At 42.6% G+C, this 26,630-nt stretch overlaps 2 protein-coding genes across 8 annotated transcripts; both read right to left on the bottom strand.

The window, feature by feature from the left end:
- Window positions 1-199: 199 nt before the first annotated feature.
- On the bottom strand, window positions 200-16,388 carry vmp1 (vacuole membrane protein 1). 7 transcript variants are annotated; one of them, XM_080459253.1, is made up of 12 exons: window positions 16,153-16,388; window positions 15,182-15,289; window positions 13,905-14,037; window positions 13,533-13,623; window positions 12,885-12,995; window positions 8,528-8,695; window positions 8,201-8,332; window positions 6,356-6,436; window positions 5,273-5,389; window positions 4,088-4,149; window positions 2,692-2,791; window positions 200-1,805 (listed from the first exon to the last, which is right to left on the bottom strand). In XM_080459253.1, the coding sequence occupies exons 2-12, from the start codon at window positions 15,264-15,266 to the stop codon at window positions 1,662-1,664; spliced, it is 1,224 nt and encodes a 407-aa protein (XP_080315379.1). In that variant the 5' UTR covers window positions 15,267-15,289; window positions 16,153-16,388; the 3' UTR covers window positions 200-1,661. The 7 variants fall into 7 exon arrangements, 5 of the variants coding, with proteins under 5 accessions (XP_080315379.1, XP_080315382.1, XP_080315383.1 ...); XM_080459256.1 differs by having other exon boundaries at window positions 15,194-15,289; window positions 16,153-16,365; XM_080459257.1 differs by having other exon boundaries at window positions 15,194-15,325; window positions 16,153-16,171.
- Window positions 16,389-16,697: 309 nt separating this feature from the next.
- Window positions 16,698-26,331, bottom strand: npat (nuclear protein, ataxia-telangiectasia locus). The gene is made up of 17 exons (XM_080459252.1): window positions 26,137-26,331; window positions 25,816-25,934; window positions 25,653-25,713; window positions 25,505-25,577; window positions 24,954-24,994; window positions 24,506-24,718; window positions 23,960-24,035; window positions 23,497-23,620; window positions 23,075-23,166; window positions 22,882-22,963; window positions 22,679-22,775; window positions 22,427-22,537; window positions 20,954-22,285; window positions 20,463-20,554; window positions 20,194-20,287; window positions 18,750-20,047; window positions 16,698-17,519 (listed from the first exon to the last, which is right to left on the bottom strand). The coding sequence occupies exons 1-17, from the start codon at window positions 26,171-26,173 to the stop codon at window positions 17,439-17,441; spliced, it is 4,023 nt and encodes a 1,340-aa protein (XP_080315378.1). The 5' UTR covers window positions 26,174-26,331; the 3' UTR covers window positions 16,698-17,438.
- Window positions 26,332-26,630: the final 299 nt, after the last annotated feature.

Below are 26,630 nucleotides of genomic sequence, written 5' to 3'. Positions count from 1 at the left end.
AATACCTTGTATGTTAAACGGAGTAAGACAATGACTTTATGCCAATTGTTACCTGGGGTTTTTTAAAAAATAAAACTGAAATGAAGCTTTTCACAGTATCTCATTACATGATTGAATATTCCTTTCATGCTGAAACCATTCCCACACTTTATCCCGTGATCATGATGAAAAAAACGAAATAACAAGTGAGGACACAGGTGACCGTTTTCATGACTTTATTGTAAACCGTACACAGGTGAAAAACAAAGCGCGAGCGAGGCCGGGCGGTTGTGTCCGTGAAAAGGACCAGAGAAGTGGTGCAGGGCCACAGCTTCAGCCAGCTTACAGACCGCTGCTGCCTCACAAAGCAGAACAGCCAACACCAGTCTGATAAGCTAACTGACAGAGTGGAGAAACAGCCAGGAGGATCTCCTCCTCCAGCTGGAGACGAGTGAACTGAACCCACTATGGATTTCACGAGAGGATTTAGTGAACAGGAAAGCTTGAAAGGCAACATAAAAAAAAAACAATTTGTAGGCGACATCACTGACGTGAAGACTTCTACAGCTACAGACTGAACATCAGGGAGAGAAGGTTCACTTACCTTAAAGATGGTCATCTCTAAGAAATAGACATTAGGAAACATCACAGGGTTACAGGAGAGCTCTTGATACGAAGCTATTAATACAACAACAACAACAAAAAAAGACTCAGACTTGGAAAGGAGTGCCATGACTTCCATGTTTTATATATGATCTGGTTCAACCTAAATGTACAGAATAGAAATGAGACTAGTTAGCTGAGAGTACAATGTCACTTTACAAATGATATCACCTTCTCTTGTCTTTTGGTTGAAGTTGACTCATGTCCACACAGACCAGTAAGATAGAAATACATCTGAGCATACCGTCAAAAAGATATTAAGATATTTACACAATGTGCAAACCGTCAATACCACACTGCTTTCAGCTGATATTGCTATTTTATCTTATTTTTTTTTCCTCTTAAGATTTTTAAACCGACAAGTCCAGAAACATAAGAAGGACGAGTTGGACTCGCTGTTAAAAAGGACAAAGAAACCCTGAAAACAAACGCCATCTTGCAGCAGAGACCCTGGCAGCACACGGTACAAAGAAATCAACATCCGTCCAGACGTCACAAAATTAAACAGAAACCAAGTCCACGAGTCAGGAGCTGTATTCGAGGGAAGTCCGAGCTTCCCGTCTTGCATAAGGCATAGCATCCGATGGGCACTGCCCTGACGCAGCAGTCTCCACCGAGCGGCTGCTTTGACTTCTGAGGTCGATGGATGGGTTAATTTAAGGTTAAAAGTAACATGTTAAGATCAGCAGCAGAACCAGTCGCACTACACACAGACAGATGAGAGGAAGAACTACAAAAACCTGAAGAGGGGAAAACGGTCGACGGCACATACATCCTCAAAGGAAGCTCTCACACACCAACAAATAACGCCTGCACTCTTTCTCTCTCTCTTTTTTTCCTTTTTCTTTTTTTCCTTCATTATTTACTTTTAAGTGTTCAGCCTCTTGAACATGGATGAGAGGGTGAGGTTTGTCGTTAAGTTGAGCGAGGCCGGGGGCTGAGCAGAAGGCTCTCGGCGGCGGCAGCAGAAGAAGAACAAACACAGTCTCTTGGATGTTTGTACCGCTTCGTCTTCGCCGTCACTTGGTTTTCTCCTCGGAGTGCCTCAGCTGCCGCAGCCGCTTGGCGTAGCTCTGAGCCATGGAGTTCACGATGGAGATGACGAAGTAGGCCACCATGACCAGCACCACCTTCTCAAACACCCACGACAGCCAGTTCTCGTCCTGGGAGAGACAGAATCGGGACGCGGGGCTGCAATCACTGCAGAACTTCAGGAGGAACTTTACCCATGATGGAGTTTTACTGTAACTGTGCTGTCTGCACATAAGAGAGGGCCGCAGCTTTTGAAACGGACCTACATGGAATGTAAGCTTTAAAAAAACTTTTAGAAATTACCATTAAATAGTAAAAAACCATCAGTTGATCCTAACATTGATGCGCTCATCATTAAATGTTTTACAACAAAACTGAAATATTTAATGCTCCTTGTTTAATGTTAATTTTGCTTTGAAGTAAGTAAAATAGAAAATATAGTGTTCCAAAGTATTATAATATCACGTACTGTCAAATGCTTTACTTTTTTAAACCAGAAGGCATCGTCACAATTAAAATGGCAAAGATGCTTAAACTTTTTTTTGTAGAATTAACAGATGAAACTTTATTTTCTATGATCTTCTAAATTTATAAGATGTATTTGTATTTCTATCTAATGGATAGAACATGCAAGACAGGACAACTAGGAATCAAGATGCTATTTACCAATAATTTCCTAAAGCAATGATTTGTGCAATTGTTTTTTAAATAAACAATAAAAAATCTATTAACCTGATATCTAGAAAATATTGAAGTTTGTTTTTGCAAACCTTTTCAAATAATAAAAACATTAATATGCGGCATATACCAACAACAAATAATGTTGAAATAATAATTCTATTTCTGTTTCCACTATTTCTCCATTGGCGTGTGGAAAGTCACAAAGTCTTAGTACATAGAATGTGAAGTCCACAGAATTATATTTATAAAAAGCTGACATACACGTGGGTGTGATGTTTCAGAGATGCTGCAGTTGGTCACCTGAATGTGGTGAAAGTGTAAAGGTGTGGTACTTACTGCTGGTGCGCTCCCTCCAGCATGGTGCAGCTTGTTCCTCTGTGATTCCAGATACTGACTGAAGGGCTTCTGGAGTGATGGGCCCAGCTTCGGCACGGACCTGACGCAGCCAAGGAAAGAGACAGAGGCAGAAGAAGTCACTTACCCAGGAACCACCCCTCCAAACATAAAGGCTTGAGCTGCTCAGCACTAAGGAAGAGCCTCAGAATGCTGCCCATGAAGTCTTCTTTGGGCTCCAGCAGGGGCAGCTGCTGAAGGCCTGGTCCCCCGGCCCCCCGGTCCTCTGGTGCCTCTGGTGCCTCTGCTCATTGTTACTGTGAGCTGGAGGAGGCAGCAGAAAGGAGTGAAGCTCAAACTCCTCAGCTCTGCTTTTATACTCCTCAGCTCTATAGGAGTCTGTGTCAGCCCCCTCGAGCAGGAAGTGAGTCGACATGATGTCATCACCTTTACCACCATTGCTGCTTTCTGGGTGGAAACACGTCCAATCAGGGCGTGTTCATGTCCTTATTAGGTCGCAGGGATTCAACTCAGCGGGGGGCTGGTCAGAGGAGATACCATTTTGAACTCATATTATAGTTTTACAATTTGTCCAGGTGCAGCAGCGTGAATCTGCTCCATGATAATCCCTTTGAAATATACAATAAGCTGTAGACTAAATGGAAATCTGTCTGCTTGGGACACAAACATGTTGTCTGGACTTCACTAGACTAAGCAAAAACTAGGGGAGATAACAAACACGGGGTAATTGTTGATGTCAAATGAATCTAACTACTTCTGGGTGAGTCATTCTTGTTGTCACTGCCACTTTACATGAATACACACAGGTCGAAGAGATTGGAAACATCCTTTATCAGCAGGGAAGCGTCACAGCGACTCCCTGGAGGACCTCTAGTAGAGGTCATATGAAACTCTGGAAAAGAACCTTGAATTTCATTCCAAAAAAACCCACAAATATTGTCTTTAAAATGGTCTGCTGGGTTTTTACCTAGAATCCTTATTAAATCATCTGAACCTGAGAAAACTTTGCTTTTTTAGCACCCGACGCGGTGTTTTCCCACCTCGCCGGGGCAAAGCTGAACACGGTGAGTCACATCGACGCGTTAGGATGGGACCTCACACGCCTCACCCCCAGAGCTGCAGGGATGGATCGCATGCAGACGGCGGGAGAAAGAAATACCTTTGTGTGGAAAAACGCAAAACGCGTGCACGTTTGCCTTCCGCAGTGAAAGCGTTCATTCATAGAGAATCCCCATACGGGCAGACAAAAGGCTTCAGAAGATGTTTACTAACGTACTGTAAGCCACAAAACCAAGAGGAAAGACTGAGATGCTATAGAGCGCCTCACTAATGCGGCCTCTCGCTCACACACCAGGACCGTTTAGAGAGCGACACTTACCCGATGAGCGCCACCATTTGTTCCACTATGTGCTTGCTGAAAGTGATGATCACAAATAGTTTCTGCAAGAAATAAGAGAAAGGCGATCAAAAGCCTGAATGTTAGTGTATGTGAGATTAGAATGTTTGAGAAGTCTGGGGCAGAAACACTCGGGATTCATGATTTGAGTTGCGTCCACATCTGCCACTGCTCATGGACACTAATTCACCAAACTCAAACCTGGTACTGAGCTGAACTTGGAGCTCGGAGGGGCTTTGTGTGGTTTGCAGAGCATCGGGGCGGCCGGGTGGGGTGGTGGGGTGAAACCGCAATGTTTGTGTCAGGATCTGAAACTGATCAGCCTCAAAAGAGCATGACACACAGCCCCCCTGGACCAAATCAGACAGGATGTGACATATATTGTCCAAGAGGTTGAAGGTAGAGAAATGGAAAAGACAAAAAAAAAAAAAGACAAAGCGCCTCCCTCCCCCTCTCTCACCCCCTGCAGCCTCTTACAGTCTGCTCAATTTCCTTCTCCCAGGTCGGCCTCCTTGTGTCCACTCTACAGCCCCTGTTCCCGCCGCTGCTCACAGTGCTCTTTGCTGGAGATCTCTTGGTGAGATCACTGACTGGTACCAGTAAAAGATGGATATGTTCAGTTTGTTAAGGCTTTAAGCGACTCACCCGCAGTCCCAGACCTTCTCAGACGGAGGTGAACATTAGTCACTGCTGTGGCAGACTCAACAACGCTCTCCTTAATTAACAATCGTCTTGATCTGGAGCATTTCTAAAAATCCAAACTTATTAGCGGGGCTTCTTAAAGCTTCCTTTCATGAGCCTGTTTGTATAGTCAGGATGTATCACAAAGCTCAATCGTGAGTAAAGGAATCCCCCGAGGAGGAGAGCGCCAGCAGAAAGAGTTAACCAGGAGTGTGCGATCAAAGACTTTCCCAGTTTCTCATAGTCATGGAGTCATGAGCTCAGAGCTCCACTGGATCTTTCCCACACGTTCTGAGGTTGTGGGAATCAGTCAGCAGCACATACATGACTTCTTTACTTCAGTCTGGATCTTTGACTTGTGGACAGAAATCTGCAGTGACCCAATGAAGCCGAATCACATTCGACACGACGGCGTGTGATCACAACCTGGTTTCGATTTAAAGCGACCAGTACATCCATGATAAACTTTTCATTGAAACTACTTGCCTGTATGTGCATCTTGATGATGGCTTTCCCAATCAGAGTCGCACCAAAGAAGGTCCAGAAGGGGACGAGGAAATGACCGCAGGTGATTCCAGCCAGGTCAAACAAGGGATTGGGAATCTGAAGTGTACAGATGACAAAAGACAATCTATCTGATCCATGGTCTGGACCTCATCCTCTTTTTTTTCCTGGTTCTTTCAAACTAAGAATAGTACATTAATACCAGCCACAGAATACAAAATGAAATATCTCTGCTATGTAATCGGAAAAGTGTCATTTTGAGTTTCTTTTGTGAAACGTTAAGAACACGGAGCAGTTCTGCTTCACACCACACAACGAGAAAAACTGAACAAACATCAACACTGTACTCATGAAACACACGACGTTTGGCTTTTATGCCAGTTATAAGTTACCACAAATTTGCAAGTGAAGCTGCTTATTAAATGATCAAAACATAAGATAAAGTAGTGAATTAGCCTTCAACAACACCCGGGGTCAGATGATGATTATTATTCTGAAAACGTCTCCTGACTTCCCCTGACGTTGGTCGGGACGGACTTCAGCCTTCCATGATAGAAGACGGGTGGAGAATCAAGAATCACTAAATTTAACGTCGACGATTCGGTGCCATTGGTGAATCAGAACCATGCGACCAGACATTTAAGTTAAATTTAGGGTTTGTATTTTTGAAACGGTCATAAATTCTGTCAAATTTGATGGACGCAGAAAGGCGATGTCTGGTAAACAGCCATTTCATTTGAGCTTGTTCTACCAACATCTTCAGTCAGACACCCTAAAAATAAAACAACCAGCAAACATCAGACTTTGTCCTCACCACAATGCTGCCGACTAAAAAAAAAAAAAAAAAAAAGTCATTCTGCACCTAATTCTAACTTTGTAAACTATAAATACCGCCCATCGTAAAACCATTATTTTTTTGTTTTTAAATATTGTAATTCACCATCTTTTATATTTGATAGTAGTATTTTACAATTTACAGTAAAATGTAATGTAACAAATAAAATGCACGATTGATTTGATCTTGCATGTTGAAGATTTCTTCAGTGAAGAATAATTGCTACTCACTGAAGCGCAGGCCAAGATGCCGAAGAAACCCACTTTCTGCACCATATGCTGGACTCCCAGTTTGGCTCGTGTGACAAAATCCTGCAGAAGACAAAAAAACAAAACTAATTTAAACACTTGGCATGATTCCTGCCCAATTGATATATATATATATATATATATATATATTCATTATGCGGTTTGACTTTCACAACCACAGTGAAATTTCAGACAAATCTGAACACTTGTTTCCACAAACTGTTATTTTAATCTCTTACAAAAAGCGCACTGCGCTGTACTCCTTGCAAATGTGTGGTTGTTCACCGCTCGGATTTTAACAGCAGCGCCGTCTGCAATGTTATTACAAGGAACAAGAGCCATGGTAAAAAGAAAAAAGAAAAAAAAAGTAAAGAATCGGTGGTACAATACCTCTTATTTCAGATCACTTGGGGGTGAATTAGTCTGTGTGTCTCTAAGAGCCGCCGCATCACCGGATTATATCAACATCCTGACAAGCCGTCACCTTCTTGATGTTCTCGCACACCACTTCATTATCTTTTTAATACTTTTCAGTACATTTGTTTTATACAGTTCAGAACTAAATTACTTTTAGCTATAAATATATTCCGTTTCTGCTTAGCACATTATAATTTCCATTTTTAATTGAATGCAGGCAAAACAAAACAAAACAAAAAAACAACAACTTGTGAACAAATGGAATTATGTCTCTTCTTTTTCCAACATGCAATCATGATGTATTGTTTTATTGTACTTGTTGGCAAATATATTTTGCATGATGACTAATATAAGGTTATTGGCTTATATTTTACTTATTTGAAAATAAGAAACTTTGGTTCATTTTATTTTTGGACTTGATCTTCTGATCTGTCAAAGGATTTCGGTGCCAATATAAAGAGACAATCTTTGTCTGACATCCGTGTAGTAACTTCATTTTGTCCATCTTTTTTTCCGTGACAATCATTCCTAAAACTACCATTTGGAGATCCGGTCATGACCAAAGTGTGTCTGACTGCTCATCCAACCTGTTGCCTTGTAAACAGTGATACATTCTGTACAGATCCCGAGGTAAATCCCTCGATGAATGAGGTGGTATTAGGTGGCCTCTTCAGCTTTTTTTTCTGCTGAGAACAAGTGAAGCGCACAAAGGTGATGGAGACAATGCCAACAGTTTTGTCTCAGTTCTGTTGTGCTGACTCAGCATCTGAGCCCAGCAGCCTGCAGTCATGTGAGCTGGGTTCCTGACAGTCCTGTCTGTCATTCAAATTAGAGGCCGGTGAAAAGAGAAGCGGAGGGAGGAAGCAGGAGGGCGGGGAGAGCAAAGCCCGAGGGATGATTAAAGGGGGGTGCTGTGCTCAGGGTGACTCACCCACGAACACACAGATTTACTGGAAGTGCAAGGGGGGAGGGGCTTCACTGAAGTCACATGCAGCTTTAAGACCAATCACCTGACTGTGGCTCTATGGTCAGTTGAGCTTTGGGAAAATTGGACTAAATCAAGTCAGATCATATCACATGAAGTTGGTAGGGAACTTCTAAACAACTCTATCATGGTGATGATTCAAACAAAGAGATACTTAAACTTTCAGTGAAGTTCCTGGTTTTCCTTTAGTTTAGTCAGTGGTGACGAATGTGAAATAGTTTTCAAGATTTGCCCATTTCTTTTTGGTTAATTGAATTTTTTGGGATATTAAATACTGAATTAAGAACTTCAGTAAACAGTGACACGCCTCAAACACTTTTTCCAATGGAAAGCACACCTGAGGTGGGGTTGTGGTCTTAAACAGTATTTCACAATATCTGGACAAAGTCATGCATAATAAACTCTTATGTGTGTACCACTCTGACCTGGGCACCCTCGGCCTGCTCGAGCATCTCCTCAAATTCTTCATAGTCTTCGTCGTCTGGATCAGCTCCCGACTGTCGAGCTGCTCTGGCCATGAAATACGGAGGCAGTTCCCCAATGGCGGTGCCAGCACCCTGAACATAAACGTCACACACCGTCACCTGTCTAAGTTTGTGTTTTACACATTGACAACACGCGACAGGGAGAAAATTCAGTATTTTGAAAAATCCTAATAGGGAATGGTTGAGTTGTGTGTGCTCACCACCGACTTCTGGCACTTAAAACATTTTAGATCCCACTGTTGAGTCTTTATTCAATCTGCTACTCACCCACATGCAGGCCTCCAGGCGAACCTTGGACATGATAGAGAAGAGAGAGATGGCACCCTCGATGCCCCCTCCTTGAGGACAGATGATCTGGTCGGGGTATGGCGGCTCTGGGAAGTCTGTGGAGCCGCACTCGTACGCTGCCAGGGTTACCGATGCTATGTGAGGACCCTGGGAGAAAGAGTGGACATGTGGAGTCAATGAGCAGCTTTAACGGACCTGCAACCGAGTACTGTAGCTTCAGTGAGCTCTGCTAACGGAGTTCTAACAAGAGAAAGACAGCGGCGCTTCGTAAATCATGCCAGAGACTGTGCGTGGCAACAACCATTTCAGTGCAGAAGGATTGGTAACTCTCGTCATACACAGTCAGTCATGCAATAAGCGCAGCTTCATGAGAGTCAAAATGTTCTTTTGTTTGTGCTCCCTTAAGTGTTTTGATCTATTCTTCATTCAGACTTGAGCTGGTTTTGCATGGTGATACACAGGTGGGGTACAGAGTCATTTGCCCACAGCTCCAGCAGCTGAGTCACCCAGTGATTCCGACAGGTCGGCCTGTCATCATTTATCACTGCAGAGCTGTCTAGTTACACAGAGCCACCTGGCCCACCTGAAACTACGACACAGCTAGTCCATTATTCCTCGTTGGGGTGATGCAGCGAACGCCGACGCGAGATGGACAGCGCACAATTACTATGTGCTGACTGCTGCAGACTCTTCACTGAAACTTTCCATCCCACCGGAGGAACGGCACACACACCCGTTTTCCAACCAAAGAAGGTTTAATTGATAATTTCTGCCCCCTGAAGTTTAATAAAGAGTGTTTAGGTGAGGGGCAAATGACTATAATACAACAAGCCTCAGATAGCAGAAAACAAAACAAAAAACTGCTCACTGAAACCTTTTCTTCTGTTCAAACAAGTTTATCAGTAATGGGAATGTCAGGAATCTGTATCAATTTCCTGAATGACCTCAGACAATTGCACGGAAATGTACATTTTGGCCTCTGGATGAAAGGTGTGGTTACAAAATAAATTCAAATTCAAATAATCTCTTGGAGATCATCAGCACAAAGCCCACTTTTTTACAAAGTTGAGGGGAAAGATCTGTATAGATAAACATTATAGTCGATCAACAAGCTTAAATCAATCAGATATCTTGATATAATTTCCCACACAGGTTTCATAAAAGCATGCATTGTTTTACCACAGCATTAGTACAAGTATCCAGCACTTAAACGCAGAGTTCTGACCTCCAAAACATCATGATGAATCATAAGATCATACTGTTGAATGGATCCCCCTCGCCCCTGTGAACGCTGATCTCATCCTCTCTGTGGGGTTTTCTGTTAATGCTTCAGGCTTGAGCTGAAGCCGCAGAGAAACTCTGATGGTTGAAATGTGTTACTCCTCTGAATCAACACTGGGAGGATGGGGATCCTGCCTATAGCTGACATCAACACTAAATTAAGTAATGTACAGATAAGAGCTGTTTGGAAATGAAGGGGAGAGGGTGCAAAGGAAATACACTCGCGATGAGCAACAGGTTGATATCATGGGGCAAATAAGTTGAGGTACGCCTTTCTGGGAACTATGATAGTAAAAGGTACTCGAATAAAAGAGAACATTCTAGGGCAAATATGAGACAAAGGATGGCTGCATTGTGTGTGAGGAAGCGGGAGTGTCGGTTTTGAGCAGATGGCAGGAGGAGTATCAGTGAAACATTGCGAAAAATAAACTAAAATGAAATAAAGATCTGAGCAGCAATCCAGACTTATTTTCTAAGCATCCTTAAGAGACTGTTGAAACTAACTGAATTATGCATCCAAATTATTTTCACAGTATGCTGCCTCACATTTTTCTATGGCACGTGCTGCAGTAATGACATGCAGATGAGAGTCACGGATTTCTAGTCAGACCACGAGTTTAAGGTTTCATGGGGACAGTAGATGGATGAAAAAACTAAATGCACTTTGTTTACTTAAATGTATGAACCTGGGTGGGAGCAGAGTGTGAATTTAGTGGCTGTTTATGCTGTAGACAGTGTCACAGAGGGGGAATTTTATCCGACTTTGTGTGTCTGTGAGTGTGACGGAGACTGAAAGCAAGAACAACGAGACAAGCAGAGGTTACAGGTGGAAAATAAATAAAATGGAAAAGTATTAAACAGGAAACCTCACCGGTGCCACTTTTTCAAAGGACTAGTACCAGTATGAGTACTAACCTTTAGCTTTTTGCCATTACCGAGTACGGATACAAGAACTTATTAATTACCATTAAGCCTAATTCTTACTCATTACTCAAAACGACGTGCGAAAGCTGCGTGTCGCCGCCAAACACATCTGTACTGCATCTGTAGCATCGTGCGTCCCGAATCTAATAAATGAACATATTTAAATCCTTTTAGTTTTATTCTTTATAGGTATAGCTCAATACTGATGGTAGAAAAAAAAACTAAATCAAAAAGAGAATTACTTCAGGTCAGATTTTGTTCACTAATTTTTCCAAGAGATCATCATTGTCACAATTAATATTTTTAAAATGCTTGAAATGTTTTTGTTTATATGTGACGAGTGTAGAATAACACTCCAAATACAGTGGTGTTTTGCGGAGTACTGACAGCAGGCTAGAGGTTTTATTAACTGAAAAACAAAACTATTTTCTATCGCTATCTGAAGCACAAACAATGGAGGGAAAATACTTAAACAACACATGAGCCACACAAACTAGATAAAAGTCTAAGCTTTTAAAAACTAAACGCATTGTTAATATTTCCATGGTGTGGTTTCACAAAAAAACGTTGAACTACCAGCCGTCGTTTTAGGAACTAACTTTTAGTTCACACTACAATAATGTCATTGAATGTTGTGAGAGCTAAAGCTGGAAAGTGTGATGAGTAAGAGTGTTGAAACTGATGCCAGGTTGTTCCATATGTGGGAGACAACAGCGTCTGTGCTGAGAAAGAAATGCCCTTCACATAAAGGGGAGAGAGGCAACGAGGTGAAATGTCAGTATTCAACACGAAGAGACAAGTGTGTACTCAGAAGCAAACACAAACAGAAGACATGACACCACAACATTATTACTGCACACAGAGGAGCAGAGGATCAACGCTCAGTTGGAAGAAATCAGTGGAGGTGGTGTTAGTAGTTTTGAGGAACAGGAAGGCAACAATTTCATCTTTTCCCATTGTTTCATTACGATGGAAACAGCTGAGTCAGCTGGCCCACATCTGCACAAGCTCTGTACAGCAGAAGCCACATCATCAGCACTAAGTGGACGCTGGTGGAGGGTTAATTCCTCTCTTTCATATGGCTAAATTCTCCATTCCGCCTATTTTGTTAACCACAGCCAAGACAGACGACAAAGATTTCAATGACTCAGTCACACAGTCACTTTGTGACTGCTTGTCAGGGGGGAAATTACACTATAGTCTTGGTAAGCCTCGGACAGATGGGTGACAACAGTCTGAAGTTTAAAAATAAAGTAAAACCTCTCGCAGAGTTCAGAGTGTGGATGACACCGTCACCTCGTAGCTGCAGGCACACATGTATAGGGGACTGGTGAAACACTGTAAAATGTCCAATCTGGATTTGCTGGACTGAGAGTGCTCCATTGCTCTGCCTCTTTTATATGCATTTCTTCTCCAACACACATGATTCATTTGACAATTAAACATGCCCCCCCCAGGCTCAGGATGTAGAACAGGATCACCTGGGCAAAGAGGCCTGGTCCATAATTGTGTGTTCACTCACATAGTGTTTGGCAAAACGTCTCCACTGGTTACAAACCACCACAGCTATTCGTTCACCTCTACACTGTGTGTATCACACACACTCAGGCCCCGTTTCCACGACAACGAACGTGAGTATATCAGCAAAACTGTCTTCCCTTTTGGGGGGGGGGGGGGTCCGTTTTTTTTTAACGGATTAGGTGTTGTCATGTGAAAGGTTATCGTGTAAACAGGGCCTCAGGCAAGAAGACGTGCATGAACATAGCATATGCTCAGTGATTGGCTTTTCTTGATATGGAACCAGGCACATTATACAGAGGTGCTACACTTTCTACTTGTATCCTGTTGGATTGTAATAACATAGAATTGTTTCTCACTTCAAACTATTCCAGGAGCAAACCTGTTTCAGGAGTTAGTTATGGAGGGGGTTGGTTTCCTGCTCTCCCTTTACTGAGAATAGTTTCAACTGTGTGAGACCTAAACTACATTTCCATTCGAAAAAAAACATTTGTTTGTAATTTAAAGCGATGTATTTCAATAGAAAATAAAAGCACATCACTTATCTGAGGTCGTTTAAATTTTTTTTTGAAAAAGTGGCTTGTGCATTTCCAAATATTTTGTGTCCACTTACCAGGTAGAGGAGAAAAGTGTGCAGACCAGTACCAAGGCCCACCGAGGACAGGATCCCAAGGCCTACCCAGTAGGCACACCATAGAAACTTCTTCTCCAGGTACTCCACATACTACAGAAAAGAAGAGTGGAAAGATTCTCAAAATATAAATCAGTTAAAAGAGAAATAGAGAAGAGCAGTCATTAAACTGGAAAGATTCAAAAAGAATATAATTTTAAACACTTATTGTGGTGAAAATGAGTCTGTTAGTCTTTTAAGATTTATAATGAAATGACCTTGTTTTTAAACATTATATGTTAAATATGACTTTTTCTAATTAGCTTTAATCACTTTCAATCATCTCTCATCTTGAGCAGTTTAAGTATTATCTCATTGTTACAGTGCATGATAAAAAGTCCTGGAGGTGAACTGAAGTGTGACAAACTGCTGCACAAACCAATCTATAAACAGAACTTCCAGCCAACTCACAGTGTGGTCAAGGGTTACTTGACAACAGTGCACACACCACATTATCTCCCACCACAAGCCTTCTTCTCGGGGAGTTTTTAGGTGGTCACACATTGACTTATCATTAACCTTCAAACGTGTCGGTGATGAAGCAACGGTGTTGATTTTTAACGTCACTCAAACAAACAAGTCCCAACTTACATGTTGGTGAGCGCCCTCAGTGGAGTATGCGATGGAGAAAAGAGAACATAACACCAAAAATAAAAATACAGCGCCCCGTCGCTCCCATAGCCTGAACGAGGAAGCAAGAAAACAATCATCAGTTATTGATTTTCCAGGCCATCAAAAAAGAACAAGGACATTAATATCTATCCAGCTTGGAACACAAGAGCCATTCGTTTGTTAAGACTTCTGCCATTTTTTTTTTTTTTTTTTTTTTTTAAACACAAAGAAAAGTATTTCAGCTATTTATTGGATTATATCATAGTCTTAAAAGAAGATATAAGGGTTTTATAATGAATGTCACTGCCATGAGTAGGAAAGAACACAATAAAAAACAGCTTGGCTTCTTACTTAAACGTCCACTCCTTTAGCTTAATGAACGTCTCCAGGAGAAAGTAGTGTAGAGTGGTGACGGGCCTCTTCCATAACACCAGAGACAGGCGCTCTTCTTTATCTTTCTGCCGCCTGTCTCTTACCGACGAGTCTGGGGAAGAAAAATCATTACAATCGCCCTGCTTAGCATATGTTGTAACACTCACAACATCGATTATTACATTTTGTTCGCTTGGCAAAACTAAATGCATGTTAACTATGACAAATATGCTTCTGGCCTGTTGCACCCATAAAAACCGAAAGTAGGCCAGAGTGAACGAGCACAGGAGCTTGGGTGACCTGCTCTCAGTCATCGCAGTTTACACAATATCAGTTGTCAGGGACACTGGAGGAATGAATGATAAGATTTGTACTATTGCCATGCCCCACAGATAGGTAGATGATAAAAACAAACTTTAAAATAAGTAGAACATAGTCGAAACGAAAAGGATTTTGGATTTTTACATTGAGTACAAACAATAAGTTTGCAAATAAGACATCATCTGACTATAATCATATAGTACTAAAAAAACTCCAACCAAAGTTATAAACCTGCATGTTTTTCAAAGCAAGGAGCAAATGACCACCTATGATCTAACACTCCACAGTCATGCTTTACAAGCATACAGTTACTGTTTTTACAACAGCTACTGATCAGTCGAACAGGCGTAGGAGTCACCACTCAATTCCCTGAGGCAAATATGGAGACCTCTGTCTGTGAGCACAAATGGTACAACACAATCAGAAAAGGCCTTCTGTGAGTTGGACCTCAAGAGGAGACAAATATAACTAATGTTTAACATGTTAGGTAATCACAGTGGCCTTTCCTGCCAGCAAGTGTCTTCTTTGAGTTGGCTGTGGGCACAAACTGGGAGTGTGAAAATGATTAAACTCGTAAGAGACAAAAATAACACAACTGTAATAATAAAAATAAACAATCATTCATTTGATATCCACATTTCAACTTGTTGACCCCCATCTTGGGCTTTCCAAGTAGAAATATGACTGTTTGTTCTCACACTGGATCTTATTACAAACTTTACATTCTGGCTTCCCGAACACAAAAAAACCCCCTCGCTCTCCCACGTAAGTGTGTGAGTGTGTGTGCGTGTGTGGGTGGGGGTGTGTGTGTGTGTGTGTGTGTGTGGGGGGGGGGGGGGGGGGGGGGGTGTAGATAGACCCCTCAAGAAATCCATCCTGTGTGGTATTTCCAGCGCAGTACATTCCTAGGAAAGTCCAAGTTGACCCAAACTAACCTGCAGACTTGCCATTCTGTTTGTCTTTCGCTCCTGTGCGTCTCTGAGGCTGTTCGCAGCTATCTCCATTGGCTGCCATGTCCATCACCGTGCGGCAGGTCAGGCAGTCTAAGGAAGAGAGACGGCCACAAGTTTCACTTCCTACTGTCCACAGAAAGACGACAGACAGTGCGGGACACAGTTCAGTCAGAAGAACCTTATCAGAGGCTGATAAGCAACAAAATATTTGTCAATGCGAGCATTTTCTCAACACGCCGATAGCATCAGTTATCGTAATAATAAGATAAGTTATGTCTTAGATTTGTCATCATCCAAGGATCAAATCATTTTCGAGTTTAGAATATTAACGCCAGGCACTTTCGGAATAAATCCCTAACAACTGCGAAATGATGTCCCATGCAGAGCGGATGGGAAAGGCACCTCGTGGAGGACCTTAAAGGAGATCAAAAGTACGTTGCCATGGAGACGGCCCAGAGCTCGCAGCTAATATCTCGGTTCGCCAAGTATCCATAAACACCGGTGTGACTGTGAGCGCATTGACTATGGCAGTGGATCGTCTGTGTGCCCCCGCTCGGTGTTTCAGTGATGTTGCTACCCGACAGGCTAGCCAGAGTCCGTATGTGGCGTTGGCGAAGGTCTGCGCTCTACCGAGGCCACGCGCAGTTCTAGTTGACTTAGTGGTGAATGTTTTTTTTAATGTGTCAAGTCTTCGATGTTGAGATGTCAAACGTGTACACATCATCACCCTCCACATGCTAACCGGTTAGCCGACACGCTCGCGGTTTAGCTCGGGACGTCGGGGATCGATAGATCAAACATTGGCCTTTAAAATCACTCAACAGTGACCTCGTGAGTGCGGACATGTGTAAAACACCTAGTTCTCAGCGTGTGGCCAATTTGAAGAGAAGCGGAATGCAATTTAAAGGGCAAACTGGTCGTTCGTTTTCAACAAAATAAATGAGTCGTCGTACCTCTTTTCCTGTCCTCTTCACCCGGAAACAAACGAAGAACTCGTCAAAGTAAAAGAGAGCCGCTGTCGAGTCGTGAACACGTTGATTAAACAAGATGTTTTTAAGTAACGTTTTCTGTAGAACATTCACACGTGACGCTGTAGAAGCGAGGAATTATAAAAGTTTGGTATTTTCTTGACTCTACAGGCTTTAGGTTATACAGCATATACCGCTATTGTGAAATCACCCCATGACGTACTTCCTTGAACATTTGTGGCGGTCCAATGGGAGGGTGACAGATTTTCACAAAACTACAACCGGATTCATTCAATCAAACCCTCATCTTTACATCAGCAAACACGTTCCTCCTTTAGATGGAACGTCCACTTTCATTCATAAGCGTGCTCAGTGGATTTATTCTTATCTCGACTCATGGAAATGTAAATTCCTATAGAAGTGTTAATGAGTCCCAGGCTCTGCCTCCAGGTTCATCCAACTGTGAAACAGGCCTGCACGGTTCAAGGATTTCTCACTCTTCTTGTGCCCTCAAACAACAATGCCACAGACTGAATATGGAACATTATTTTATTCGGTGACATTCAGTATTTTCGCATCAAACTACACAGAAAGCAATCGCATTCTTAATCATTCACCGCACATGTTTAATGAAGGGTGTGGCGTTCAGAGAAAACACATCAAAAATGCACTGAATAAATGTGTGTTCACAAAGAGGAAGAACAGTTTTTTTCCAGCGTTAAATAAAAGGAGGTAAAAATGTTCATTCTTCAAATTACTTTTCTATTCTTCGATTAACCGGACAAAATAAAATTGACAAGAACTCTTTATTTGTCATTAAATTACAGATGGGGACATTTTAACAAATGTAATCCCAGACAGCAATCTTTCAGTCTGTGTGAGTTGGATTCATCAAAGCAGAGTCAAATATTGACCAAGAAAATTCTTTGAGTTACCCATTTGAACACTGTGCACACAATATGCCGAAGTGCCACAAGACAAAATCCGTTTTGTTGGAGCAGGAAACCGCAGGAGTTACAACAGAAATGGGAATGAAGATTCAAAGTGCAGTGACTGCCCTGCCTCTGCTGCATGATGCAAGGTTGGATTCCAGGTCTTCCACACTGGAAAAAACATCACATTGGCTGAAAGAGATATTACAGTTTATAAAGTCTCAGGCAAGGTTACTAATAGGAACCATAGGCACCGGTTAAGCAGATGGCTTGTTCTATTCCTGGACAGTAACCTAAGTAGGTAGTGATACAGTAGTCCTTTCCTGCTGGTGTGTCCGCTCATTCATCATAGTGAAGTGAAGATAGAAACTTATCCACGTCCAAGTCCAGAGGAAAACAATCAATAAGTTTCTTCCTTTCCTGCAAAGAAAAAAAAATTAAAGTTTAAACCAAAAAGTGAGTTAAATGGAAAACTGAACTTCAACTTTCATTTAATGGAAATCACTTTGACATTCACCTCAGCAGTCAAACATAACGACAGAACATAAATGTGTTCATTACCAGATCGTACACACACAGAATAGAAGTTTAATCTGATAATCTCAAGATCTGCAATGTTTACTACAAACAAGACAAAAGCATTTAGCTGACACAAAATAAAACAGAGCTCAGCTGCTCTGAACTGACAATTAGAGGTGACATCAGAGTAACGACTCTGCTGTTTCCTAATTCCAACCACTTGTTAAACTGCTTATCTTGTTGAGAGCCAGAGGACACAGGAGATATTTAGCCAGTCTTAAATAGGACTAACATACAGTGACAAAAACTTTCACATCCACAGGAAAGTGACTGATGTCACTCGCTCAAGGTTATTTCCTTTTTATTGTGAAATCTTGGAAAACTCTTGGAAATGAGCCCCGTTTCTTAAGGTGTGTTGATGTTTGTCAGGTTTGTTCAGATTCAAACAAACCCCGGCCGGTGTGAAAAAAAATTGTGAAACCTGCCGTCCAAACTCAGAGCGCACCAAGCCAGTAGAACAAGTCCCTTTAAAAAAAAAACAACAGGCGTCTGCTGCTAAACAAACACTGCGCTTCAAGTGAAGCTTGAAGTCTAAATGCCAAACAAACAATATACAGGATGTGACGAGCTTCTAGAGTAATACATGCCTGGAAGAGACTGATTGATGTGCACAATGGAAGAATTCCTGCAGCTGTTTTCATCCCTTCGTATAATGTATAGGCCATTGGTGGGTTCTTAGCTGGTAATTCCACAATATAAATATTATTGTGTCACTTTTAGCCCACAACCCACTACATGGTTATGGAAGTCAAATTGATAGATTTGCATAACTGCTCTCAAGCTTGAGTTAAGTGCACAGATCAGGTAACCATAATTTCTACAATTGTGAACAGTGATTTGTTCCCGGTCATGGGGGACCCCAATTGAGTGCAGGTATCAGACGCTCTGCTGTAAGACACATCATTTAAATGAATACGTCTGGCTTCTGTGTTGTAATGAGATGTTCTCTTTTAAAACATGGATGCTCGCAGGAGCATTACACAAGGCTTTTACACACCCGATTGGGAGTTCAACATAATTCTCTTGAGTCAAAAGTCTGTGGTATGTGTTAAATATGTACATCGTACTCACCCGGTCCTTCTTTTTGCCGGGAGACGACTTTGCCTCTTTCTTTGGCGGGGGGCTGGATGAGGGAGAAGACTGTTTGCGCTTCTTAGAGGTCGAGCCCGCGGGTGAGTTTTCTCCAGCTCCCTCCTGACGCAGGCTGTCCTTCAGTGGGGTACCTGTCCTGGCGATTGCGGCGCGTGAAAGAATCATGAGTGTGTGCGCAGCCATGTTGATGCTGCTTTCACTGCCAGCTTCGCTGGCAGGGCTGCAGGTGGGCACGTCCGGGGTGTTGGGGGGCTTTACATGCTTAGGAGTTCCCTCGACTTCTTTACCCTTCTTCTGTCGGGAGGGAGTCCCGGGACAATCGGCAAGCGTCTCCTGGTTACGGCCCGGCCCGGGAAGACTCTGCTCTGTTCTGGCTCCGTCGGGCCTTTTGGATGGTGTGGAGGGAGAGTTGAGTCCTTGAATGTCCTGCAGCATCTCTGCTGCCTGTTTGGCCAGAGAACTGGTCTTTGAAGAGGCTTTTGTTGTCTTGGACTGGGTATTAGATGCTGGCTGAGCAACAGTCGAAGGGCTAAAGTCTCTTGAAGCCGAGGACGAAGGCGCTGACGGCTGGTTCTGTTCTTTCACGCTGCCCTTTATTTCATTCTCCTTGTTAGCTGTAACATTTGGGACCGTCTGTGACGGAGCCTTCTTCTCCGGACGCCCCTCACGTGATTTCAAAGGCTTATCTGCAGGTTCTTTCCTGCCACCATCCTCTTTGTCCTTTTTACTTCCTGACTTCTGTGCAGAATCAGAAGACAATGACCTGGAGCGATGAGCATCTTTACCTTTCGAGGCATCATCACGAGAATCGTGTTTGTGTTTCCCATCAATAGACTTTGATCTCTTTTCTGATTGGGATTTTTTCACCGTCTCTGGCTGCGAGGCACCTGCGCTGCTGACATTTTCACTGCAAGACTCCTGTATGAAGCTGTTATGATCCTGTTTCCGTGAACTTTTTCGAACATCTTTCTGATTTTGAAAAGGGTTGACAAAGCCTCCTCCGGCCAAGGGCTCTGCGGAGCATCTCACAGTCTCCACCCTCCTCTTGGGTTTGTTGCCACCCAAGATAGCAGGTTTAGTTCGTGATACTGACGAATTAGTCTCTTTTTCTGGCTGCTGAGCCGATTGTGATGTGGATGTGTTTGGATTTGCAGGTGTAGAGGTTTTTGCTGCTTTAGCGGTTTCTGGCTCAGGTACTGGAGGAGGTTCAAAACATAAAATTCTCCTATGACTGGAACCTGATTGATCCCCCTTCTTTGACATAATTTTCCTACCACCTGAAAGACAAGGAAATTAGGTCAAAAACGTGAAGCAGTATTGATTGAAATGGGAAGGTCCACAGTAGTGGAAGTTGTTTTTGTCAACAACAGTCAAACTATTATCTTCAATCATTTAAATCTACTCCAGCTTCACCTGAACCTACCAGCAGGTGCAGACTGCTTCGTTTTCCCTGTGGGAGGTTTGGGCTTCCCATTTTCTGTCTGTTGTACCACTACAGGGTTTGGTATGGCAACCAGCTGTGAACACAAGAGGTATTGCTCTCATTATTGATAGTCTGCACATAGTGGCGCCCCCGTGTGGCGACAATATTCACAAGACACTGAGAAGAGCCAATAATGCCTCTATACCGCAAAAGCAAATCATGATTATTATAAATTAGCAGTTTAAAATATTCCCTTAGAATTATGTTACCTGGCTGGACACCATCTGGACAGTATTCTGTCCCACAACAGAAACAGGAAGCATCAGAGGCTTAACAGGTGACGGTAAGATAAGTGCTGATCCTGTACACGAAAAAGAGAGATTTCAGTTTTTGAGTATCACTTCAACAATTTCAAAAAACAGCGGCAGAGTCACTGGCCACTGACCATCTGAATGCGACATTTAGGACAAACACTGCATTGTAAACAATTATAAAAATAATTGTGTTTATCAATGGAATGACTTTGTTATACAATATGCCATTATGTTTGAGATAATTGCTGTTTTCAAGTATTGTACCAAATATTCTGGTAAGACTGCAGGTGTACTCATAGAAAAAAAAAAAAAAGCACTCAAAGTGAGCACATTTTTGTAATAATCACATTCTCAACATCAGATAAGCAACATTGTCTTTTACTTCACAGCAAAAATCTGACTATTTGAGACAAATGTTGTGAAGACTGTCGTGTTGAGTTTCTCACCGGAGGAGAAGGCATGGGCTTGAGTTTGTGTATTCAATCCATACTGGCTGGCAGGCAAAGGCTGACTCGGAGTGACCCCTGCAGGCAGCAGCATCTGTGTGGTTTGAGCGTCTGTGGTCGAAGGTTCAGCCACAAAAATGTAGCTGGCAGAGGCTCCTTGTAGGGCAGAGTTACTAGTGTCCAGGGGAAGTTGGATGATAAAGTTTTGTTGGGCTTGTGAGGTCGCAGTTGATGAAGAAGCAATCAGCGCAGCGGCCTTATAACTGAGAGGACTCGCATGCACCTCAGAGATTTGTAACCCATTGACCGCCTGTGCCACTTCATCCGAAGTGGCCCTTGGCGTTGCAGGGCCTCCAGGAGACTTGGCTGGAGAGGAGAGATAGATAGTGGGCATCTTTTCCCCAGTGATGCTAGAAATGGCCTGAGTCAAGGCTGTGTCGGTGGACGAGTCCTCCTCGTGATTGTCACTTACAATGATCTTCAAAGACACGATGTCGCTGGAACCTGCTAGTGCCTTGTTTACTGTGCTGGGGTTTGTGGTCAAACAATCAAGTGATGGTACAGCCAGGGGACAGGAGGAAGCAGGTGTAGACAAGGCCGGGGTAGTGGCGAGAGTTGTAGAGGGAGACGCAGATGAGGTTGAGCCAAGTGGTGTGGCCGTGGATGAGCATGAGAGAGGGACTGTTGCCCCGGTAGAAGTACAAGTAGAGAAAGTTTCACTGCATGAAACTGACATTTCAACTAAATTAGAAGTCTGTGCTGGAGTCTTGTTCAGCTGAACTGGTGCAGGAGACAGAAAGACAGGTTGGCTGCTCAAAGCTGAAGATGGTACTGCAGCGGGTTTCTCTTTCAATGCTTGTGCTCGTTTAGTTTCTTGTTTTTTGCCCACATTTGAAACCGGCTCCACTTCCGGCATCGAAGTCACACCAGCATCTCCTGATGAAACAGTTGGAGTTGACACACTCGGGGCATAAGTTGTGTTGGTGCAATGCTTTGTGATGGGCTCCTGAATAACCAAATCATCTACAGGTGGTGGGGGAGTGTTCAGAGGTTCATCAAGATCCATTGGTGTTACATCTGCGCAGTTAATCAAGAGTGAGGCCTTTTCCATTCTATTTGTGTTGGCAGGAGGAACATCACGAGTGGCAGCAGGAGTCACCAGCAATCGAGCAAAATTGTTTTCAATTCTCGACGACCTGCCATTAGAGCTGATAATTATCTTCTTGATCAAGGTGGGAGCCATAGTCTTCCTGTTTTTGCGCTCTTGTCCTGGTCTCATTTTCTGCGTCGCTGATGTGGCGTCTGAAGCATTTGTGTGGGTTTGTGTAGCACCTGGATAACACAACAGAACAAGATGCAATGATTTCTATGACCAGGCTTGTGCAGCACATCAACAGAGGTATGACACCAGCTGCAACAACAAAGTATGCTTTTACACTCACAGACACGTACTCTTACACAGTTTGTTTCTACCTGGATCATCACTATGGGCAGGTCTGACTGTAGCTGAAGGTCCAGCTGTGTCACCCTCTTCTAGGATATTGCAAACATCATCTCCATCTCCATCAGTGAATTTGTTTTTATCTGCAATTATAAGATTAAATAAAAAACAAACAAACAAACTGAAATAACAAATACTCAATTGCACAATCAGAAAGAGCGGATGACTGTGACTTTAAAGTAATTTACATGAAATTAAATAAAAGCAATCTAGGCAATAATTACTGTAATCAAAGAGGTCAAAGAGGGCCTGAAAAGCTGGATCAGATTCTGTTTGCTCCAAAATATCATGGATGGCGTCATCACTCATATGAATTTCTCCCTGTAATGGAACAATATATATTATGGAGTCATGTAGCATCACACAAACACTTAGGCAACAAAAATCTAAAATGACAAAATTAAAAAACTGCATTTCTTTTAAGCACCTGTAATCCCAGGATTTCGTCAATGGACTGGTCCTCTTCCACTGTGCTCATCGAGGCCTTTGATGTTTGAGGTGCTGGCTCACTGATTTTAGAGAAGAAACAGACAAGGAGAAATTAGGGTTAGGATACGCTTGCATTATACATCACCCTACAGTTTGATAGATATGCAGCAGAGTTTCTGCAAGTCACTTACTTAGCCAGGATTTTGTTAATGTTTTCAGCAAGCTTCTCTTGCAAAGATCTGTCACCCAAAATCTTGTCACGGGCACTTTGAATCACAAGTTGCTGAAAACAGAGATGACGTTTTGTGAATTGACCAAAAAAAAAAAGTGCAGTTTCATAAATATCAACAGAATACTTTGAGATAATTAAAAAAAACCTGTTTTTAATGTAATGCAGTTAGTTAATGTGTTTTACTGTCCGTTGAGACAACGAGGCAACACAAATTCTTTAAAATGTCCTTTCTATCCATGTCAAAACTTGTAGATTTTGTTTTAAAGCATTGTTGCTGTGTCTGCACAATCTCTGTCCAAAAGAGCTGACAATCTGCAGGACTCATTTTACTTTGCACACCATGGACTCAAACTTTTACATGAGTGACAACAGTATACTCACAGGAAAGTTCTCATCAACACCCTCTTCAGCCTGAGGTTCAGTAGTAAGGCTACTAGTAGTTGCTGCAGGCCTGCTTTGCCCACTAGACCCACCAAGAGCACCGCTCCTCTTCCTGGGGGTGTCCCTGCAGGCAGCAAACAATTACGTGGCAGAAAATGACACGTCCAAACCTTACAATCATTGTCAAACGAGCTTGAGCTCAATCCAATCTAAACTCAAAGACGATTCACAGACTGAAGACTTGCCCATACAAACCCAAACAACACAATGAGCCACATATTAAACGGAGGAAACTTGATGTGAAATCAAGAACACACTTATTGTGATTCTTTGATTTCAAATGAAATGAGGGTATAATCTTCTTATGGATGGATTACTTAATGACGCGTTCAATATAAAAGTATGTGTGATGTCTACTGAAAAACAACTGCTATCAATTATCAAACAACAGCAACCCTCTTACCATTTCCGTCGACCAGGAGACATTGGCCCCGAATTGAGCCGATGCTCAGAAACAATGATGTGCACAGGCGAATCCCCTAAAGCAGAAACACTGTCACGTTTCATATAAAAGCCAGTTTCTATTTGTTTTACTTGAAATAAGCTCATATGGATTTGCTGAATCTCTCAGTTTCCCACAGACAAAGAGAGCAACAGGTAACAAAAAATTATATATATACATTTGATTACATGAAAATATATAAATAGACACTTTGTATAGGCATAGAAGTAATTTTTGTGGGAAAACATGCACGGAAATCTCAAGAGCTGGAAGCTATGGGAACACATTTACAGTGTATGCCAATGTTTTAAAGTCCACAGCTGTAGAAGTGCAATTTTATCAGTAGTTACTTCATGTTGTAATGGTGGCAATCATTAACAACATGTTACCACAATCAGAAAAAAGAATATGAACAATATTTTGCTTAAAAGTTGAGTGGAACAAAACTAATGAACCACCTTCAACCCAAAAGCACATCATATCTGGATGATGTTGTATGATACTGACTTGGTGTAGACAGCGTTCTGTTGACAAAACCGGGTCTGAAGGGAGGGTCACTGAAGGACACTGGAGTGGAGTGGCCAAAGGCGTTGTGGGAGGTGTGTACAGGGCTGATGATGGAACTCGTTTCAGGAATTGAAGAGCAGACAGGACCACCAGCAGGCAGCAAGGTCAGAGCCTGCTGCCGGGCCATATTCTCCATTTCAACACGGGAACGCACTGAAATAGACAGAGAGGCCTGTAAATAAATCACTTTCTCAAAAACCCTAAGTGTGCACACCGCTCAGGAGTGTGGATGAAATAACACAATGATGATCCATTATTACTGACTTCTTCAAATTTTGGATCTATTCCGCATCTATTCCATTTTATTGTTCTTTCAGGAGTTTGCGAGAAATCTGGCAGTACAGAACAGAATATAACATTGACGTTTATCACCTCGTAACAAGCTTACCTCTCTGGCATGCTGACAAAGACGGCGAGTTCTGGAGTGACCTGAAGGAAGACGGGAGGAATAACAGAATATCAGTGAAAGTCCCAGCTTACCCTGTTAAATTTGGGGCAAAACTTGAGTCCACTCTTTGCCATCTGTTTTCTTTATACTTAACTATGAGTCTATTCTTTCCAACATGTTTTTCTGCAGATAGTAGGTCATGTATTCAATAACTAGCAAGACCCTAAAATGACAGGTCCATTTGAAAAGCTTTCGAGTCATGCTTGTGTCTGAAGTGTACATATTTTACTGAACAAGCCAAAAGTTTACCACTTAACATTATCTTTAATTCAGTAAGGGCAAAATAATACAACTGTCAATCACTGTATTGTTACAATGGAACTGAAGTGGGCTCCACCGAAACACAGACTCAAACAGAAAATAAACTAGAAACTGAAAGTTACAATTCTCAGCGGTTCAATTCACAATTGCTGAGTTTTTCCTCATTTTAATTTCCTGATCAGTGTAGTTGGACTAAGGATTAGTTGGTGGAAAAAAGCAAAGTTCATTACTTAATTTGGTTGAGTGTGAAATCCAGTTTTTTCCACAGAGAGCTCATCATCACGGGAACATCGTGTCTGGACTCTGTGGGGAGAACACAGTTTATTATTACCACCAACACAAACAGCTCATGAATGGCACCAGGTGACACTAGCTTACCTTTAGTCTTGACAGCCACATACTCATTTAAAATGGTCGTTAGACCTTTCCCAAAGAGAGACTGTGCGTGGGGGAGAACAAATAGCAAGAGGTGCAGTCAGTCAGCAGTTTACTTTTTTGACAGGAAGATCTGAGAGTGTCCATGAGGAAGAGAGGCACTTACAAACACGCAGGCGGGGATGGCTCCGTCTCCTGTGGTGTGGTCGGCATATTCCCTCAGGTTCGGGCTCTCGTGGATGAAAGCTCGGCTTGTGGCTGACAGCCCCTCTTCTTGGAGGTACCCTGAGGGAGAAAGAGGCTCTCACTCGGGAGACAAACGGCAGCACAACGTGACATAAAAAAAAAGCACACTGGCTGGCGGACAGCTGGCTGGACACCGGCGAACGGCTGTGAAGCTTTAAGGCTTCGACTCGACATGTTTACACTCCGGTGTCACTGCTGGCTAGCGCCGCAGCTACAGCTTTGTCCCCGAATATAGACTCACCCAAAACAAGCCGAGCGACGTCCGAAGGGAGCAACATGACCGCTCGGTGGTTCCTAAAACGAGTGAAGCGGAAAATAGGTCGCTACATGTTTGGGGAAAAGTCTCGCAGAAGTCCGTTATGTCAAATTATATTAACCGTCAGCGGTATTATTGTGAAGGCGACGTCCTCCGAGGAGAGCTGCTTAGGCAAAAGGCGGGGAACTCAAGAGCACGTAACCCGGATGTGAGTGACAAATTTACCGAATGGAATTCTGGGACTTGTAGGCTGTTGTGACAGCTGATTGTCAATGGGTTTTCACGAGACTCATCATACACACATTTGAATCCATACATTTAAAACCTGTCCTTCTAAGTTAGGATCCGAACACAAGCTCTTTGCAGGTAGTAACTGAAATAGCTTGTTTTATTGTTGTTGGTATTGCTAAAGGACTCGCTCAGTAAAAAATCACGACCTGGAAATGATGCTGCTGCAGGGGCGGGAATATCCTACGTGC

The sequence above is a fragment of the Lipophrys pholis genome (genome assembly GCF_963383615.2).
Source record: "Lipophrys pholis genome assembly, chromosome: 3".
In the NCBI taxonomy this organism is placed as follows: domain Eukaryota; kingdom Metazoa; phylum Chordata; class Actinopteri; order Blenniiformes; family Blenniidae; genus Lipophrys; species Lipophrys pholis.
This window is presented reverse-complemented; position numbering and strand designations above follow the sequence as displayed.